General features: G+C 39.4%; 1 protein-coding gene across 27 annotated transcripts in view; it reads right to left on the minus strand.

Moving 5' to 3' along the window:
* Positions 1-21,071, minus strand: part of UBAP2L (ubiquitin associated protein 2 like) — a 43,655-nt gene that overhangs the window by 20,727 nt on the left and 1,857 nt on the right. For 10 of the 27 annotated variants that reach the window (XM_061120719.1, XM_061120726.1, XM_061120715.1 and 7 more), the window contains exons 2-12: positions 17,907-18,036; positions 16,324-16,401; positions 15,651-15,761; positions 10,768-10,969; positions 10,322-10,417; positions 9,874-9,919; positions 9,305-9,417; positions 7,570-7,629; positions 5,670-5,722; positions 3,924-4,009; positions 350-521 (exon numbers count right to left, since the gene is read on the minus strand). In XM_061120719.1, the coding sequence (XP_060976702.1) occupies positions 350-521; positions 3,924-4,009; positions 5,670-5,722; positions 7,570-7,629; positions 9,305-9,417; positions 9,874-9,919; positions 10,322-10,417; positions 10,768-10,969; positions 15,651-15,761; positions 16,324-16,401; positions 17,907-17,996 (1,107 nt within the window). In that variant the 5' untranslated portion in view covers positions 17,997-18,036. The remainder of the gene's footprint in view (positions 1-349; positions 522-3,923; positions 4,010-5,669; positions 5,723-7,569; positions 7,630-9,304; positions 9,418-9,873; positions 9,920-10,321; positions 10,418-10,767; positions 10,970-15,650; positions 15,762-16,323; positions 16,402-17,906; positions 18,037-21,071) is intronic. The other 17 variants (XM_061120731.1, XM_061120735.1, XM_061120730.1 and 14 more) reach the window with 3 other exon arrangements.

Raw genomic sequence — 21,071 nt, forward strand, 5'->3', positions numbered from 1 at the left:
TAGGAAATGGCAACCCACTTCAGTATTCTTATCTAGAAAATTCCCTGGACAGAGGAGCCTGGTGGGGTCCATGGGGTTACAAAGAGTCAGACACACTGAGCAACTGACCACAAAAAAAATGTTTATTCATTTTTATAAGACAATTCTGTCTGTCCACAACTAAATCCTCTCCTAGAGCTATCCCCTATTACCCAACTCAACATTTCTATACTCAAGTCTGCTCAGGAAGATAAAAGATGCTTTTTACCTTGCCCCAAATCTTTCAGGTGTCACTGAAAGGACTTATGGTATTTGTAAGTATGTGCTGGGGTTGCAGAAAACTTTAAGATACACCTTGTTTCCTACTTACCATACTGTGATGAGAAAATGTGTTCCCTGAAGCAGGCTGTGATATGGCACTCTGCTTCGAGTTACTGAACACCAGAGGCTGGGCAAGAGAAGGAGCCTGAGAGGGATCCAGATTAGATGAATCATTCTCCATGGAAGATGGTGTCTTTCCCAACAGAACAGCAAGGTCAATTCTAGTGGAGAGAGAAAGTTTGATGAATAATGACAGAACATTCTTGTCTCCAATACCCGACTCAGATTAAGGATAGATCAAAAGGAAGTCACTCCGCAGAAACACAAAGCCCTAAAATGCTGAACTCATCAAAAATAACAGATGTATGAGTCACAACAGTATCCAGATGTATTCCAATGGAGCTGACATCCTTAATGTTAAATTTTTAATTTTAGTGAAATTTAACTTAATGAAATATCAAATGTTAGTTTTAATACAGCAGCTCCATAACCGGCCCAAAATTAACTAACTTTTAGTCATGATTTTCATACTGAATACCTGTCATGACCAATATCTAAGACCACAAACAGAATGCTGGCATCCTCTGATGGCTTTAGAAGAAGGATTTAGGCAATTTTTTCCCCAGTTTTTAAAAAATTCCAGAAGTCACCTGTGGTATAATAAAAGCATATACTAGCAGCTTGGCAAATTTCTTTAGTAAGAGGGTATATCTTTTATTTTTCATAATTGGTCCCTTTCAACTGCAGTTTAAGATAATAGTTACTCGGGGAGGGGGACCCACACACACACAGTTTTGAGAAGGTGGCTGGTCACCAAAAACACCAAGAAAGTGAATGAGAGTTGAAACTTTCAACCCCACTACACTCCACCCACCTCTAGGAAAGGAAGGGGAATTAAGAGATTGAATTCAATCACCAATGACTTAATCAATCATGCCTATGTAATGAAACTTTGATCAAAACCTCTTGAACAGTGAGATTCAGTGAGCTTCTGGGCTGATGAACACACATGACCCACAAGGAGGGCAAAACACCCAGAGAGAGCTTAAAAGCTCCATGCTCCACTTCCCACACCCTGGCCTGTGCATCTCTTCCATTTGGCTGTTTCTGAATACTGGTTAAACTAATAAATCAGGAACGTCAAGTAAAACTCTTTCCTGTATCCGATCAATCATCCTAGAAAATTATTGAATCTGAAGAGGGGGCTGTGAAAACCCCCAAATTTGTAGCCAGCTGAGCAGAACTGTGTGAGTAGCCTGGGCACCTCTGCAGAAAGGCTGTCCTAGGGTACTGAGCAGTCAACTTGGGTCTGTACTAACTCTGGAGAGTTACTGTCAGAACTGAATTAAACTGCTGAACGCTTAGCTGAACACACAACCTGTGTGGGGAAAAAATCACAGATATTTGGTGTCATTAAAAACAACAACAACAATTAACCTCAGTTAATGACATCCTTAACATCCTGTTCTTATCACACTTCTTATTAGGACATTCTGAGTCAGTTCAGTTCAGTCACTCAGTCATGTCCGACTCTTTGCAACCCCATGGACTGCAGCACACCAGGCTTCCCTGTCCATCACCAACTCCTGAAGCTTGCTCAAACTCATGTCCATCAAGTCGGTGATGCCATCCAACCATCTCATCCTCTGTCATCCCCTTCTCCTCCTGCCTTCAATCTTTCCGAGCATCAGAGTCTTTTCCAATGAGTCAGTTCTTTGCATCAGGTGGCCAAGGTATTGACTGGAGCTTCAGCTTCAACATCAGTCCTTCCAATGAACATTCAGGGTTGATTTCCTTTAGGATTGACTGGTTTGATCTCCTTGCAGTCCAAAGGACTCTCAAGAGTCTTCTCCAACACCACAGTTCAAAAGCATCAATTCTTCAGCATTCAGCTTTCTTTGTGGTCCAACTCTCACATCCATACATGACTACCAGCAGAACCACAGTTTTGACTAGGCGGACCTTTGCTGGCAAAGTAATGTCTCTGCTTTTTAATATGCTGTCTAGGTTGGTCCTAACTTTTCTTCCAAGGAGCAGGTGTCTTTTAATTTCATGGCTGCAGTCACCATCCAAAGTGATGTTGGAGCCCAAGAAAATCAAGTCTGTCACTGGTTCCACTGTTTCCTCATCTATTTGCCATGAAGTGATGGGACCAGATGCCATGATTTTAGTTTTTCTGAATGTCGAGTTTTAAGCCAGCTTTCTCTCTCTCCTTTTTCACTTTTGTCAAGAGGCTCTTTAGTTCTTCTTCGCTTTCTGCCTTAAGAATGGTGTCAGCTGCATATCTGAGGTTATTGATATTTCCCCCAGCAATCTTGATTCCAGCTTGTGCTCATCCAGCCTGGCATTTTGCATGATGTACTCTGCATTTAAGTTAAATAAGCAGAGTGACAGTATACAGTCTTGATGTACTCCTTTCCCAATTTGGAATCAGTCTGTTGTTCTGTGTCCAGTTCTAACTGTTGCTTCTTGACCTGCATATAGATTTCTCAGGAGTCAGGTAAGGTGGTCTGGTATTCCCATCTCTTTAAGAATTTTCCAGTTTTTTGTGATCCACACAGTCAAAGGCTTTCGCGTAGTCAATAAGTCAGAAGATGTTTTTCTTGAACTCTCCTGATTTTTCTATAATCCAACGGATGTTGGCAATTTGATCTCTGGTTCCTCTGCCTTCAAGCTGGATTCTGAGTCAGTAACTATCATGAAAGTGAAAGTGAAAGTCACTCAATCATGTCCGACTCTTTGCGACCCCATGGACTATACAGTCCATGGAATTCTCCAGGTCAGAATACCGGAGTGGGTAGCCTTTCTCTTCTTCAGGGGATCTTACCAACCCAAGGACACAACACAGGTCTCCCACATTGCAGGCAGATTCTTTACCAGCTAAGCCACAAGGGAAGCCCAAGAATACTAGAGTGGGGTAGCCTATCCATTCTCTAGTGGATCTTCCCAACCTAGCAATTGAACCGGGGTCTCCTGCTTTGCAGACGAATTCTTTACCAACTGAGCTATCAGGGAAGCCCTAGAGCTATCATATCCAGGTCCAGAAATAATCCAAGAGTTTTTCAGGGGATAAAATATTCCCTGACAAGTGTTACCTCCCTCTACTGATCCCTACTTATGTTCAAGTCCTAAAAAATTTGTAAGATAGATGCTAGGGGAAAAAATGATCATCATACTCAGTTGGCTAAAGCAAAGACATACTTATAAAGCAAGAGAAGAAGCTACTGAACAGTTCTGCAAATTCCGAAATAAATCAAATCTTTCCACTTTTAGTTTTTCTTAACCCAACTTACTGTAAGTTTATATTATTGTAAGTTTTAATCAATATCCAGGATGCTGACAAAGCTAATGTATATATTTTTTCTGATATATGTATTAATAAAGGACTATCTGGAAGAGAGTTAACTTTAAAATTATAGTATACAGATTTCCATTCAGTAGATTAACTGCTATCAACTCTTACAAAAACCTACCTATAAACTAAATAGGACCATAATGTAATTTAATTCTCATTATTATCAACACCATGGGGGTTCATAAAGGCCCAGTACCACTCCTTCCTTACAGCTCACTTAGCAGATCCCTTTGAGAAAAGATACTGGTAATTCACACCACAGACTTGCCTCTGACCAGCAGTGATTGTCACATTCTCCGCAGGCAGAGGCACTGAAGACACATTAGAGGCAGTGAAGATCTTGGTCTCAGAAAGCTGGAAAACAGAGGCATTAGTCACTCCTAGTGTTAGGCTAGATATAGTCCAGAAACCTGGCAGAGGTAAAGGGAATGCAACGTAAGAAAAAGGGGGAAATTCGTTGAAGAGAAAACTATTTACCCTAAGGAATCCTGAATGGACTGACTTTCAAGCCCCTTCTATCTATCTTCTATAGATCCTATCAAAAGAGAGAGCAAAACCCATGAACCCAATAAAACCTAGTGGAGTCACATAATATGCACCCTGAACTTACAAGAAGGTGAATATGCTAGATAGAAAAAGAGAGAGAGCCCCTTTATATTTTCCCACTATGCCTCCCAACTCCTACCTTAATCCAAACCATACTTTATCTTCCACTAATCCTCTCAAAGAAAGGAAGATTCCAGCCAAAATGAAGACAGAAATAAAAAGAATTCTTGGCTGTTGAGCAGTAAGGGCCCAAGTTCTGATGTGTTGAAATTTGCAGGAATAATTTTAACGTGTTTTGCCTTAAAACTGACTTTATTCCATCTAGTCTCTCTCCTATAAAACACTAAAATCAGGTAAGCAATTGCAGGGAATAAATATTCCTACTATTCAAAGTTGATTTAATTTTTTTTAGCCATGCTGCCCCGTTTGTGGGAGCTCAGAGTTCCCCAACCAGGAATTGAACCCTAGCCCTCAGCAGTGAAAGTGTGAAGTTCTAACCACTGGACCACCAGGCAATTCCCCAAAGTTTAAAAAAAAATTTTTTTTTTAAACTTTCTGATTGAAGCCTCCCCTCTAAAGACAGGGAATTCACTCGCCCCAATATATCATTCTCTGAAAGGTGGTTAAGCAGACAAGCCAAATCTTAGGAAGTATTCACAAAGCAGTCTAGCTGAGCTACAATAGAAAAGAATCACACTCTGATGCTGCTATATCTAGAATTTTAAAACTCAGCCCCGAAAACCAAAACAGCTTGACACACCGTTTCCTCTTACCATATTCTGTCTTGCTTGAGTAAATACAAATACAGGAAAGTTCATCCATGATCACCATAACTCACAGCGAAGGCCTGACTGTGACCAGCGATCAGCAAAACCCTCTCACTCAGGTACTACTCCAGGGACTGCACAGCTGCTTATGTGCCGCCCATCTATGGGTTTCTGAGTTTAGTCACTGGAGGACAGCCAAACCTACAGTCATCTCAATTAAAATCACTCAAGTTGGGCTCTGAGTACAGTAACAAAATGGGTTTCAGAGTCAACCAAACTTTCACCATGCACCCACCTCTAAACCAATTACAGGACCACACACCAAAGCCTGAATGTGAACCAAATAACTACACTGCTCCAAGGAGCGTGATGTGCTACCAGAAGCTACCTGCCTGACTCCATCTCTGGTGCTCTACCCAACCACCAACGCTTCCTGGGATAAATCCGACAATCAGATATTGGACTTACACAAGTGCACTTGCCCTTTCCATAGTCTGGTTCCAGAGAGTCCTGTTCATGCCCAGTCTCCTTCATATAACATATGTGAAATGTTCTGGCTCAGAACACTATTTTGGATGTAAAAGTTTTGGGTCAGAATCTTAAGGGTGAATTTTGAGGGGTAGAATCATACCCATTTTCTATCCCTAAAACATCACTTAGGGATAGAAGGTACTAGTGAAGAATAACATGGGAATACTTACATCTTCATTCCAATCTTCAGTTCCCCACTCCTCTGTTGCAGTCCTCCATGCACCTGGTAATAAAGAAAAACATGGTGAACTAACTTTTAATGCCAGTACAAAGCATGTGCAGAAAATACTAATGCATTAAATTTTTTGGCAGCCAAAAGTGTAACCAGCATTTAGTAATCAGAAAGGATTCTTGGGCTTCAGAGGGAGGAAGAGACTTTAGAATACCTCAGAACACCAGGGTTCTAATTAGATTAAATTTCACAGCTACTTTCAGTTTTTGTCACACAGCTGTAATAGGAGAGAGCATGAAACAGCAAGAGAGAGAAACAAAATACAAGAGAGAGCAAGACTCCAACAGACCCAGCACTCTAAGCAATCTCCTACAGCCCTTCAGGCCTGACTCAGTGGTCTGTTCAGTGAAATGGCAGCAGACAATTCAAGCCAAAACATGCACACTCTATTGAGTATAAGACAATATTGCCAGCAGTCTGAAGAGACGTGACAGCAGGGGCAGAGGAACACAAATGGTCTCAGTTGAAGGGCAATGAAGAAGGCAAGGCCTGAAATCCAAACAGAGCACTGACACCTATCTGCTATGGGAACTGAATTAAGAAACCCCGCTGGCTGTTATTTTCAGAAGACACAAGGTGAAACTTGAAAAATCAAGTACGTGTGATAATTACTGTACTAATCCTAACTATATAAGACATGAAATCTGACCTGCTAAGCTCATGGCACAGACAATGAAGTTATACAGTCTCCTCCTGTTGGTAATAACGTAGTGCAGATATAGTTTCGGTAGGAGAGGTCCATAAATAATCAAACTATCTTCCACATTCCCCTTGTGTTGCTTCACATATACACATGTCCTCCCCTCAGAAAAGGAACCTGCCTTTTCTTAAGGAATATGGGTGAGTTTCTTTCTTTTTTTTTTTGGGTGAGTTTCTGAGACCTAAAATTCTTCCCTTCAAGCAAAGGACCACACTAAGAAATAGGCACTTATCTGTAGGAAACACAAGAAAACTTCTGGTTTTCTTCTCTAGAATAACAGTATATATTTAATAATTCTTACAGCATTCTCTCCAAATGGAGAAAACTTCTTACAAGAATCAAAGAATGAAGGTCTGGCATTCAGATTTCATGGTCACTGAAAATAAACATTCTAATACCTACAAAACCCATTTGAAATCCTTCTAAACATTTAATAATGAAAAACCCTATTTCCTAGAGAAAAATATGTCAGTGCAATGCCTTTCCCAGGACAGTGTTAAAACTGTAACACAGAAATTTCAAGCCACTTAACAATGACAATGTTCTCCAAATCAAATTTAAGTCCAACCTCAATTTAGACAAGCTACAAACAACATTCTTCTCCCCCTCTCTGGTGATACCATTCTTCCTCCCCATTGACATCCATCCCACCGTCGTTAACAGGAATCCAAAATGTGGGTTAACACATACACACAATCCTAGAATTAGAAGTGATCTAAGAAGTTACATACTACTTAGAAGCTATCTCTCATGCAAGAATTTTCTTCCCCTGCACTCTGGTGACTGTATCTGGAATGGAAAGGAAGACTGTAGACAGCTACTTGACACCTTCCTATACCGGACATATGGTTACAGCTAAGGAAAAAGACTACACACGAGGAAGCATTAAGACGCAGAAAGCGTTCAAATATTCTAACTACAGATTAGGGCTTCCACTCCATCAGCAAAAAGCACAGACAATGTAAATATTAAAGTGTTCATTAAACAATTTTCTAAGTAAGAAAAACAGGCACGGAATAAAAGGAAAAAGCAGAAAAATAAAAAGCAGGAAGACATAAAGATGACATATCCACAGATATTTCAGTTCATAAAAATCTATTAAATATCCGGGGCAGTTAGGCGCCTGGATGTATCATACCAGGAGCAGTCTCAAATTTTCGGGGATAATTTGACCCCTCAACCCCAATGAAATCAAGTCCTGAAACAAAAAAGAAAAGAAAAGAAAAAACAACCAGTGAAATTTTGCTTGTGCATGAGAATGATTGCCCCCAACACACAACTCCCACTGTACCTGTGGATATTTTAAGGGTAGATTTCAGTCTCTTTTTAAAATAAAAAGGGAATTTGAAGTTTGCTACCACGAAAACATAAAAAGAGACCATGCATGAAGAGGTAAAGTCATCAGACTACCACAGCTGACCCGACACTGACGAGATGACAGCAGCACAGAGTCTCACTCGGCCACACACCAACAGCTCCAATTCTGGCCTCTCAGATCTGCTCTTCTCCACACGGTGTACACACACACATCTCTTCCTTTCCTCTTCTTCCAACCAACCTAGGACTGCGACTCCATGCCTAATTTTCTTCCACAACTAAAAACAAATCCCTCAACTTCTGTTATTCAGACTGCTACCAATGCTCTAAAAAGCCATCAAGAGATGAATGAAGAGCAGTTCTAATACCTCCAAAGTTAAAATAGAAAAGGACATTTCATAGCCAATAAGGAAGCTCAAAAAGTTACCTAGCTTGACAATAACTTTAGCCTCCACCCCTGAGAAATTCGTATTCAAAATGAGCTTTTAAGACAGCTTGATGGAAAAAAAAAAGACAGCTTGATGAACAAAAAGCACATAATATTCAGGACCTGAGGTAAAGCATACTGTGGGCAGTAGATGAGAAGAAGTTTGTGCCAAAGACCTATCTAAAGATGCAAGATTAAGGTAACAGATCTCTGAAAGGGGGGTAAGGCAAATTTAAGTGGATAAGGAGTCAAGAGAGCCTATTTCATGCTCCTCTATTAACCCATCCCCTCTTTATAAGACAAAAAAAGTCTCAGGCTTTTCTTTCCATGTGCTGACCCAGCCAGAAGGAGATAGCTGATCTCCTCAGAAGAAAATACTCTGGAACCCAGAGGCTGCTCTCATTTAAAGTAATAAAAGTATCTTACTTCCAAATACATCTTGATGTGTCCCACAAGCCTAACATACCTACAAACATCTATGCTACCCAGATATGCACCGAAGTCAGCTAACAAAAAAAAGCAAATCCCATAATACCCTACCACACCCAGAACACTATCCAACAATGACAGGCTGAAAGTCTCCAGATTTTCTTCTTGCCCAGATACTGATTATTTCCCAAAAATTAAAGGAAAAAGACATTCCTATCTCTGTACACAAAAACAAATTAACAGTGGGCTTTGATTCTGGGCCCTGTTCACCTCTACAAGCAGTGGTTTGATTAATCCTAGATATCTTGTCAAAAGGCAAAGCCAAACAGAAACACTAGGAAATACAACTGGGAGCTGACAGTATAATGGAAAGAGCATGGCCTTACAGAGTCGAAAAATTCTGAGTTCAAATACTAGCAAATTTCATAATCACTCCTGCAATCTAAATCTTGTCATCTGAAAAGTGACAATAAATAATGTTTGTTTTATAAAATAAGTGAGAGATCAGGTGAAACAGCATGTACAATGTGCCAGTAGGCACACAATAAATACAGACTACACAGTAATACAACTGTTATCCCTTTCTCTCCCTGTCTCAGCACTCAGGAGCTATACCTCCACTTTTTTATGTTAGTATAACCTCAAAAAAATTACTTCCTTAGGTTCCTAGAGACAAAAAATGAATAAAACAGTCACTCACTCGTCCCATCATCTGGTTCAAAGTGGCCAGTGTTGTTCCATGTATTGCCACTATTATTGCCGTAGTTATCATCAGTATTGGTCGGCTCTGCATAATCAGCTGGGTTAAAGGTTCTGGGAGAAAAAATAAATAAAAAGCTTAAGAGCCTCTGAGCTCTAAGCAACATCAGTTATTAACTCAAATGGAGGGCAATTAGAAACTTGTCTGTTCACTTTTCCTCATTTTACCAGCTTACCTAAAATTTCATGATATAATCTTATATATATCTATCATTCCCCTTGCGTTAGGACACTGATAAAATCCACATGAAGATTTTGGAAAAACAGCAGGTATATGTATTCATATGAAGTTATGAGATACAGTAATCCAGGTGGTAAATGCTTATCTCACTAAAATAAGCCCAATGTCTACACACATCTGATGAAATAGTGTAGCAATCTGTCTGATCACATTTGGTTACTTAGCTGCCTATTATCCTCAGGATACCAGAATATTAATCACATCAAGCTACTATGGTAACACTTATGAAAAAAAATTAAAGACTGTGACATTGGATCAATGAAACTCACCCCATTCCTTGAGCAGAAAATCTTCCTCCGCGCCTACCAGAGCCACCTAAAGAGGGAGAGGGATACATTTTAAAAGTTGATATAAAACCACCATGCCAACTGAGACAACTTTGCCAAGTAAGTGGTTGACATTATTAGATGTTCCTTCTCTCACTCCGCAGCACAACAGTTAATACAGGAAGACAATCCTTATTATTGACAAGATTGTTTCTTTGGTGACTGAACTGCTGGATCCTTAAGCAAATACAGTAATAACAATAAATACTAGAGGAAATGATGTCTACCTTCATTCCCACTGCCCTCACAGTAATCTCTAGAATTTGCACTACATCTCAACAATTAAGGTATCCAGCATCCATTTGAATTTTTTTTTTAAATAAAGCAGACCCCTACTAAACTAGTAAGAATAGCATGTCCCCAGCATCCATTCCCCCAACAAACTGATCACCTCTGCCTCGGCCACGACCTCTTCTGCCTCTTTCTGTGCCTCTTCCAGAAGGCCCTCCACTCTTGGTGCCATCTAATCCATTTTCCTGACCTCGAACTGAAATTTAAAAACAAAACACTACAAATGGCCAGAGTAAAGTGAATAGAAAAAATATATATAAACGGCATGCATATATGATGGGGGGGGGGGGGCAAAAACAAAGAAGAGAAAATGAGCTGGAAGGACAGAACATGATGGTTACTAGGGAAATGGTTCCCAGTCAAAAAATTTTACAAACAGCTAACAAGGTAATTTCATGCTAAACTGGTGGCTGTTGCTAAAAAAAACTCTATGTAAGAAATCCCAAGATCTCAGAACAGATGATCTTAAGAAAAATAAAAAAGATAATGGTTACTAGGTCCAGCCTCACAAGGCCCTGACATCCCTCAAGTCTAGACATTACTAACCCACAGCTGGTTTTGTTAAAGCCCCATGCATACACTCTCGTCCACGGCTGGCACCTCTTCCCCGTCTTGGTGGCCCACCACGTCGCCGACTATAGTCTCTGTCGCGGTCTCGATTTTCTTTGCCTTCCTCGTTCGATTCCGTTTGGCCACCATCCTTCTGTCCTGAGACACCCTTCTTCTTCCCGACCATCTCCCAGGAATGCTAAAGAAGGGAAGAGCATTCACGTCAAATCAATACAGGCTGCTACCAGGAAACCAGAGATAAAGGTTGGGACAACTGTTAACCATTCTCTCTCAGTATCCATATCTAATATACTTCTGTAAGTTTACTTCTGTTTAAGTTGAGGGTATAGACAGAACCTCAAAACAAATTCTGCACCTGTCACTGCAAAATTGAAGCCCTTTCTGTGGAGGAGGTGCTTATGAGCAAATGGACTGCAGGAATCATTCCCAAAAGAATCACCGAGATCTCAATCCAATTCAGTCATTCGGTGTCCCCTTAGTCAAAGGGCCCAGTTATTTACTGGTCCTTTCTTTCAAGTGGGTTTCCTAGGCTGAAAACACTAGTTCCCTATGTATTCAGTAATTTCCAATTTTTTATAGCCTTATCCATGTCAAATAAAATTGAAAACTCAAAGTTTCTAAAAGTTAACTTTGAATTCAGAGTGAATGAATAGCATTTGACTCTTGAGTACAGTCTCTAATTAAGTAACCTAGAATTTAGGAGGAAAACAACTACACCTGCTCCCTAACCCACCCTTCCACACACACCAATTTCCTTTATTTAAAAGAAGACCAAATAGCAGTCAGGAAAGCACAGCCCTGGCCCTGAGACATGCTGACTATAGGAAGCATGTCTGGTTTTACTCACTGTGTTCTCCTTACACATCTGAAATTGCTATAATACAATTCAACCTTCCTCAAAACAGTTCAGGAATAAGTATTTACAGCAAGGAAAATAAGCTAAACAGCCATGCAAAAACTTATTCCTTAGGAAAATGAATTTTATAAACTTAAAAGTTCTTTTTTTTGTCTTGTTGTGTGGCTTGCAGTTTCTCAGTTCCCTAACCAGGGACTGAACCCAGGTGCTCACCAGTCGAAGAGCAGAGACTTAATCACTGGACTGCCAGAGAATTCCTTATAAATTTCAAGTTTTAAACACACACATATACTGGTTTATAATGTTTGCAGAAAATATGTACAAATAAGTTCAAACATGTACAAGTAAGTTTCAGTTCAAATGCCAAGACTATCATGTTTACCATCCTGGATACCAGGATTTCAAATACCAAATTACATAATACCAAATTATAATGGTCCCGTTTGCTCAGTAACAGCTATCAAATAACTTTAAAATATGGAATAGTAACATGAAATTACTATTAATTTTCTCAGGGCTAACAATAATTTGTCATATACAAACAGTATCCTTTTAGGAAAACATGATAAAGAATTTAGGAAAAGTACTCTGATGTCTACAATTTATTTCCAAATAATCCGAAGTGTTCACCAATGATGAGTGGATAAACAAAATGTGCTATAAACATGCAACAGACTATTACTCAGTCTTCCAAAGAACTGAAATTGACACAAGTCACAATACAGATAAACCTTAAAAATATTTTGCTAAATGAAACACAAAAGGACAAATATTTGATTCCACTTTTATGAGGTACCAAAAATAGGCAATACCTTATATGAGATACCGAAAACACAAGATGTTACCCGAGCTGGGAGTAGGGAATGGAAAGTTAATTGTTTTATGGATACAGTTTCTAACTGGAAAATGAAAAAGTTCTGGAAATGGATAGTGGTAATGGTTGTACAGGGGCATCCCAGGTGGCTCAGTGGTAAAGAATTCACCTGCCAAGCAGGAGATACAGTTTGGATCCTTGGATCAGGAAGACACCCTGGAGGAGGTCAAGGCAACCCACTCCAGTATTCTTGCCTGGGAAATCCCATGGACAGAGGAGACTGGCAGGTTATGGTCCATGGGGTTGCAAGAGAGTCAGACACAACTTGGTGACTACACAATAAGAATGACTGTACAGCACTGTGAATGTCCTTAGTGACAAAGAACTGTTTACTTAAAATTGTTAAATTGGTCAATTTCTTCTAGTGTATTTTACCACAATTTAAACATTTTTAAGTTCAAAACAAGTAAATTTAAAACTATACTAAAGGGTGCCATGGAGCAACTAAGCCCACACACGGCAACTACTGAAGTCTGTGTGCCTAGAGTCTGTGCTCTGCAACAAGAGAAGCCACCGCAATGAGAAGCCCGCGCACCAAAAGAGTTGTCTGCACTTGCCGCAACTAGCCCTCTAGTACTCTTGCCTGGAAAGTCCCATGGGTGGAGGAGCCTGGTAGGCTGCAGTCCATGGGGTCGCTAAGAGTTGGACACGACTGAGCAGCTTCACTTTCACTTTTCACTTTCATGCACTGGAGAAGGAAATGGCAACCCACTCCATTGTTCTTGCCTGGAGAATCCCAGGGACAGGGGAGCCTGGTGGGCTGCCATCTATGGGGTCGAAGAGTCGGACACGACTGAAGCAACTTAGCAGCAGCAGCCACAACTAGAGAAAAACCCTCAAGCAGCACTGAAGACCCAGCATGACCAAATAAAAATAAATAACTATACTAAAGGAACTTCCCTGGTGGCCCAGTGGTTAACAATTCGCCTTAAAATGCAGGGGACACAGGTTCAATCCCTGGCCAGGAAACTAAGATCTTGCAAGCCACACAACTTGGCCAAAAAAAAAAAATTAAGCATCCACCTAGGACCTAGCAGCATCGTGTTGCCTATTCTTCCAACCCACCTGATTCCACATTAAGTTGTAGATCACTTTATGCTCATAGTAGCTTTAATTCATAAATTATAGTAACCTCATACCTAAACCTGCCATCAGGAACTCTGGAAACGAGACTCAAAACAGTCAGTCCTTAGGAGTTTGTGCTAATCTGTATCAAAATCTGGAAGGTTTCAGAAACCTGTCACCTTTTAGCTTCTCTATGGTTATTTATCAGCTGCTGGCACCAGATTGGTTTTATACATAAAAAGAATTATTTACTATGCTTTGCCCAAAGGCACTGCCAGTTTTCTGATATGATCTCATCCACCCAAATACATACAACATTCCTGGCAGCTGACTGATTCCCACTGGTTTCACTAGTTGCTAGTTTATTTGGGAAATAAACCTACATTCTCTAGCTTATTTTTTTAATACTGTGGAAGAAGGTCAGACTTCTAGTACTAGGAAGGTGAAACAAAACGTGACTTGTGCAAAAAAAAACCTTTCACATTTTTTTCTGCTATGCAGTATGTAGGACCTTATCCCCCAACTAGGGATCAAACCCATGGCCAGTGCATTGGGAGCTTGGAGTCTTAACCACTGAACTTCCAAGCAAGTCTCAAAAAAAACCAAACTTTTAGAAAGCATAGGTAGTCCCACTTCCATCTCCATCCTACTCCCTGAAAAATCCTGTGGCAATTATTCCAGAGTAAACTCAAAATGAACCAAAACTGCTATCTGATTATTCAGGAAGTAATTTTCAAACAAAAGCAATAATTTAAAACCTAATCTGGGGCCACACTTTTGAAGACAAAAATCTACAAATCTAAATTCAATGATTAAAAACAGTTTTCACTATTATTTCCCATTGTCTCAAAAAAAACTGACAAACCTCCAACATTCAGCTAAAGTAACACTGTAACATCAATCAGTTACTCTAAGGATGAAATCTGGTTATCAATCTCAACCAAAAATCCCCTGAGTAAGATCAAGTAAATGAAAATGACTTCAAGTGATACACTGCTCATTTAAAAAACTAGTAATAAAGGTCTCTCCTAAACGCTGCAGAATATCCCAAAGATTATTTAGTAAGGCACAATCCTATTCTTAAGGGACATAACAATCTAATACAATAGTAAGACGGTAACAAAACACAGCATTCTCATTAAGTGGAAAGGAAAGGAGAGAAAAGAGGTGAAATCAACTCTGAATTCCTCGGCAAGAGTTCCTCCCATATCCCTTATCATCTCCAGGAATGATCAACAAGCTGTAGTTTATTTCTCGGGCTTCCCTGGTCATCCAGTGGTTAGGAACCCACGTGTCAATGCAGGGGACATGAGTTGGATCCCTGGTCTGGAAAGATCCCAAATGCATCGGAGCAACTAAGCCCTTGAGCCACGACGACTGAGCTCGAACGCTGCAACTACTAAAGCCCATGTGCCCAGAGCCTGTGCTCTGCAACAAGAAGCCACCAGTGAGAAGCCACCACAGTAAGAAGCCTGCACACCTCAATGAAGAACAGCCCCTCGCCGCAACTAGAGAAAGCCTGAGAATAGTAACAAAGACCCAGTGCAGCCAAAAATTCATGAACAAAATAAATTATTTTTAAAAAAGGATTCTTTCTCTGCTACTTCAACAAAACTAAGTTCACATGATAAAAAGGTATTGTGAAAAAAAAAGTTATTGTGAAATGTAACACTGATATTGCTGGGAATGTTCTGAAATCAGAATCCAGTAAGGGCTGTGCCTCTCAGTTCAACAGCAATAAAACAAGTGAGCGAGAAATCTTCTATTAGTAACTAAGGCTATTTAGCAGCAACTCAGACTAACCAAGTCTTAAAAGTAGTTGTTAGCCTAGAATCAACAATTATTCCAGGCCAACTAAAAGAAACTGATTTTATCTGTTTCTTCTATTTATTGCACATAAATTTTAAGTGTTTGCAACCTCCAACAAATAATCTCCAAGACAGTTCCTTGCTTTATTTGGAGAATAAGAGAATATGCTTTAAGTTGACCCCTCTTGCTATTTTTGGAATTTACTAGCCTCTCAACCAGGGACCCACTTTCTAGAACACTTTATTAGCACTCTACCGTATCTGGGTTTCCTTCCAGCAGTACATTGATGGCTCTGTTGACATCTCCATTGCAGTCATGCAAAGCAATGACACATTCATCCTGGTTCTTGCCTGTGATATCAATCAACTGAAAGAGAAAGATCAACCATTATGAAAAAGCTTGCACTCCCCAAAAAAGGAAAATAGATGAAGGAAAGGGAGAAGACACAGCTGAGTTTGAATCAGGTTTAAAAAAGCAAAACATGCAGAATTTTGACATTCTAGCTCCAAAAGCAAAACATTAACATCTGTGATTAAGGATGGGGCAAAAGTATTTATAAATCAATCAAACAATAAAGTAGCTAATAGAGAATCAAATGCGGAAACAAACAGGCTTCAGCATACCATGACTCTCCATATTTCCTAGATACCACAAATGCTAAATGTTGCTGTACAACAGTACTAACAAATTCATTCAATAAAGAGGTTAAAATTAAGATAAAATCTCTTTGAATAAGGTATCTGTCCAAAGGGGCACAGTAAATCAGACAATAAAAGCACTCATGTATTGGCTTAACCTATCATATTTCAGGTCAAAATTCTTTTAATACCTAAAGTGGAAAGTATCCTGGTAGGCAGCAATACTATTAACTGCGCTTTAATCTTCATGTTTTTTCCCACAACTTATGGCGAATCAAAAATACACTCACCTGTTTCACCTTTTCCTCAAAGTCAGCATCATTATGGTCCGAAATCATCTGTGCAAGTCGAATTTGTTCTGCAGTGGCCTAAAAAAGCAAGATCAAGAGACAACAGCTTAGAGAAATGAGAGGGACCAATACAGTCAACTGGGCTTCCCAGGTGGCTAAGTGGCAAAGAATCCACCTGCCAAGCAGGAGACGCAGGTTCGATTCCTGGGTTGGAAAGATGCCCTGGAAAAGGAAATGGCAACCCACTCGAGTATTCTTGCCTGGGAAATCCCATGGACAGAGGAGCCCGGCCAGCTATAGTACATGGGGTTGCAAACGAGCCTGACACAACTTAGCAACTGAACAACAATCAATATTCATCATCTCCCACCCCGATTTCCCTCTACCTATTACACACGACCAAGTAATAAAACATTTCCACCACCTCACTTCACTTGCTCAGTCGTGTTCAACTCTCTGTGACCCCATGGACTATAGAGCCGCCAAGCTCTTTCCACCAGTTAAGATGCTTAAATGAGCAAAACAACAGAGTGAAGCTGTCACTATTTCACACTACCTTCTCTAAAGAAGCACAGAGCTTTTCTCTTATGTTCACAGTTAAAGAGACTCATTTTGGGATCAAATACCACTTTGAAACGTCTGTGCCTTAATTCAATTTCATGTATTTGCAAACTCATGTGAAAACCCTGTTCCTGTTTCTGCAATGATCACTGTCACTCTTATTCCCTGGGGATGAGAATAGCAGAAGGTTTAGTCTGAGGATACACTGAGCATATCCTCCAAGTATCCAATGTATGCTTGTAAGATGTCAGAAATTTTAGCCCCAGCTGAGATAAGTACTAGAATTCTGCTAGAAATTCACCTGGAAAGAGAAGCAAAAGAAAAATGAATAAGAGAAAAGTTCTAATCTTAACATTCAATTTATCTGACCATAACCAAACGTTAACTGATTCATTCATATTAGGTGCCAACAAATACCAAACTGGTTATTAAAAAAAATCTAAATTTAACTTAAAAAAAAAAAAACAACTCATAAACCTCAGTGCCCTGGAGGTTAATTTACTCTTTAAAACTGAGCAATACTCTAGAGTATCTCATTTGTTAATCTTAAAGGAACATAGTAAAGACGCTAACTCCTCATGGGAAAGGAAAAATCAGATTAGGGCTCAATGAGACGAGAGGAAAATAAAAGACAAATGAGGGAAAAGAAGAGCAAAGGAAAGGAAAAGGTGGGAAGACAAAGACTGGCTAAAGAGACGTCAAAATGGAAATTATAGGAAATAAGAAATGTATTGCTGAAACAACCCAGATGAATAAAGGAAACTGCTATCTCAGAAATACAAAGCACAGGACCCATTCTTTCCAAGCCTCATAATGCAGTAAATTAACAACAAAAAATAAGCACATTGCATCAGTGTGTCATTAATAGTTATTAGGCCCCAAGTGAAAAGAGGAAAGGATAAGAAAGTAAAAATAAAGAACCCAAACTAATAACCCAAAGCACAGAACGATGCTGTACTAGATGGAAACGAGTATCAACCAGCAAGGCTACCCCATGGATCCATATCCCTTGGGTTCTTTACCTGGGGCCGCTGCTTGTGCTGTGTCTGGTTTTGGTTTTGAGGTGGTTCCCAGTTTCCCCGGGCTCGGTTAGTGCCCACCGACGTCATCATTTACAGTATATACAAATAACAGTATTTACAAGGTAGAATACTGAAAGATTTAAAAAAAAAAAAAAAGGAAAAAAAAATTTAGATGTTAAATGCAGGTAAAATGTTTTCAACCTTTTTTATCAACACCTTCACCACTATCATTTCTTCAAAGAAACCAACATGCACCTGTTCTTGAGACATTTATAGTCTGATGAATTCTTTAGGGTACTAATCCATTTTTGCAGAACAATAAATGTATAAAACATGTGTTAAGTGATGGTTTGTTTATTTTAAAGTTATGGGCATAATTTGGTTACAGTCCGTTATAAGCAGGCTTTGTTAAGTTTTGCTATCTTAATAGTTAGCAAAACAATGTCAATAATCAAGTTTTCCCAAAAGTGAAAATATCCAAAGTCCCTCTGACAGAAGGAAAGATAATCAGCAAAGCCTGGAAACAAAAGCCTTCCAGGAAGGGGATTAGCCTATATCTCAAATAAAAACAATTTAAAATGCTGTACTCAACCTACCTTTGAAAACAGCTTTACCTGCCTTACAACCTTTTGAACACAAGCTGCATGTGTCCTCCATCATTTGGGAAAGGACAAGCTCAAGTCTAGCCTTTCTCCCTCAAGTGTCTGTCCCTCAGTATGGTGCAGGGGCTCCCACAACTTTCAACAAGGCATGTATTAGCCCCAGTGACTGCTCACAATCTCAGTTCCTTGGATAATAATTCCAACACCCTGCTTTTGTGGCTGCTTCTGTTGGTTTCCTAAGTCCGAAGTTCCAAGAAACCGGAATTGCAATTACCCTCCACCACTCACCTTAATATACAGAGAATCCCAAATTTGTCCTAAATCAAAAGCATTTGGCACAAAGTTTTATTTGGAAGAAAGTCCTTCAGGGAAATCTTTTTAAACTTGAGACATTATTGCCAGCAAGATGACTTTGTTGAGTCTTTAAAGAGACAAGGAACACACCGGGCCTTCCCAAAACCAGATCAGTTTTTGTTACAACACTTCTAACAAGCAAAGATTCTACTGAATTTAAGTTGCCTTCATTCATACTTTGTTTTATAATGCAATCTCAGTCGCTATATTTAGTAAACAAAGAAAACATTCATATTGTGGAGTGCTCAAAAGGAGGTTACTCTGCATGTTTTATTCCATTCCAAAGAGAACAAGTTTATACTTTTCTATATTATTTATTTTTCACTAATAAAACTTCACATAGGGTAATTCTAGGCTGCCCAGAAGACATTGCCAGATATGAGGGACAGGTTGGTTGGATTTCTAAGGAAATATGAAAGCATTAACTATTGAGAGTGAATTTCACCTGTTTCTTGGGTCACAAAGAAAGCTAACTTCCCTGTGGATAAATCCTTCACCCAATTGGGTCAATGTGTCACATAGGTCTTTACTGTTTGATGCAGTCATTAAGAGTTAACAGTTCTACATTCCCTATCACCAAGAAAGATTTTTAAGGAAACTTCGGGGCTAATTTTTAACCATTACCTCTTCTCCCTACACATGTGCACAAAAAGCCCTGCAAATTTGTCTAGACAGTACAGGATTATTTGATACACAGTAGTCCATTTTCCCAGGCTGCCATTATTGTCAAGTTTCAACACTTAACTTACAAAAAAATTCAAGTGATGTTCAACCAAGTACCTAGATTCAAATCAAACAGAAAAAAAAAAAAACCTAGAGAAAAACTAGGCAATAATTAGGCATTATTATAATTGGCTCAAAGATGAAGATTCTAACCATGGGAGTAGCCTCTCCTAGAACTTAAAAAATATAGACTGTGTTCTACTCCACATGTGTTTTCCATTTGTGAGCATGAGTTATTAAGTAGAATTTCATGACTACCTGTAAGGACAATTTCATATACAGTACCTGTCAGCATAAATACATTAGTCATTTCAAAACCCACATTAATTACTCAGGAAAGGGGGGGAACCTCCTGATCATTCTATTAACTTCCATTTCTCTCTTACAAGTGCTTTGAAATGTGTGACTAACAAAATTTTACCACCTATGTAGTAGCAACACTGAGCAACAGGTCAAAAACAAGTGATCTGGGATGATCACTGCAGGGCACAGAATTAGTAGCCTTTTAGTAGTAAAGAGACACATACCCAAAGTTATCACAGTAGAGGTGAGGAATCTTGTTAAGTACTCTTTCATATAGCATAAAATATTTAGTGAAAGTAGGTGAGAAGTATTGGGAGACAAGGGAATAGTGCAGGAACAAATACAGGTTTCAACACAGGAGTGCCCTTGACCATTTTTTGAAAACCAGCTACTTAAAAAAATAGCCAGAGAAATTTTACAGAAAAAAATAAATAACAAGTATTTATTGAGTATCTACTATGTGTCCAGTATTTTAGTAAATACAAAAGCAATATGACTTGGTTGCTGCCCTCAGGGAGCTTACAATCTAATTTGAGAAACAATTCGGAAACTCTGAAGCTGGACGGGGATGGGTTAGGCTTGCTACTTCTAAAAGAGCAATTAATTCACCTAGATGCTCTGTGGAAATAACCCCTGCAACTCCTTCCCCATCAACTTGAACCTAATTTAAAAAAGAGTACTTCCCAGTTAGGACACATTTTGGCAAGAAGGGGCTTTAAAAATCATAATCAAAACAGTACATTTTAAGGTCTTTCATCATCAGTTTTCATGCCAGCAACACTTTCCGACTTCCCGTTCACAACGGAAATAATCACCGGGAGAGCCTAATCTTTTTAAGGACAATGGTTGCAGGATCTCAAATGCAGTTTTATCAACCCATACACGGCCAAAACGTTTTAGTTCTCCAGGAATTCGGGTTGTCAATGACCCTCATCACATCCCAGCAAGTCACATCAGATATCCATCCCCAAAGCAGAAGATGGGCGGTGGAAGTGAATGGGGAGGAGACAAAAACAAAAAAAACAAAAAACACAACAAAACACGATTTCACCATCTAATAATCAGGGACAGTCAAAGGCAAAAGGAGAACAATAACAACAACAAAAAAGGCCTGTTACTGTGGTGTTTTTCTTTCCACAATATCCTACACCAGAGATGGCTACATCTCAAGAACAGTGGAAAA

This window comes from Dama dama, chromosome 20 (assembly GCF_033118175.1).
Source record: "Dama dama isolate Ldn47 chromosome 20, ASM3311817v1, whole genome shotgun sequence".
In the NCBI taxonomy this organism is placed as follows: domain Eukaryota; kingdom Metazoa; phylum Chordata; class Mammalia; order Artiodactyla; family Cervidae; genus Dama; species Dama dama.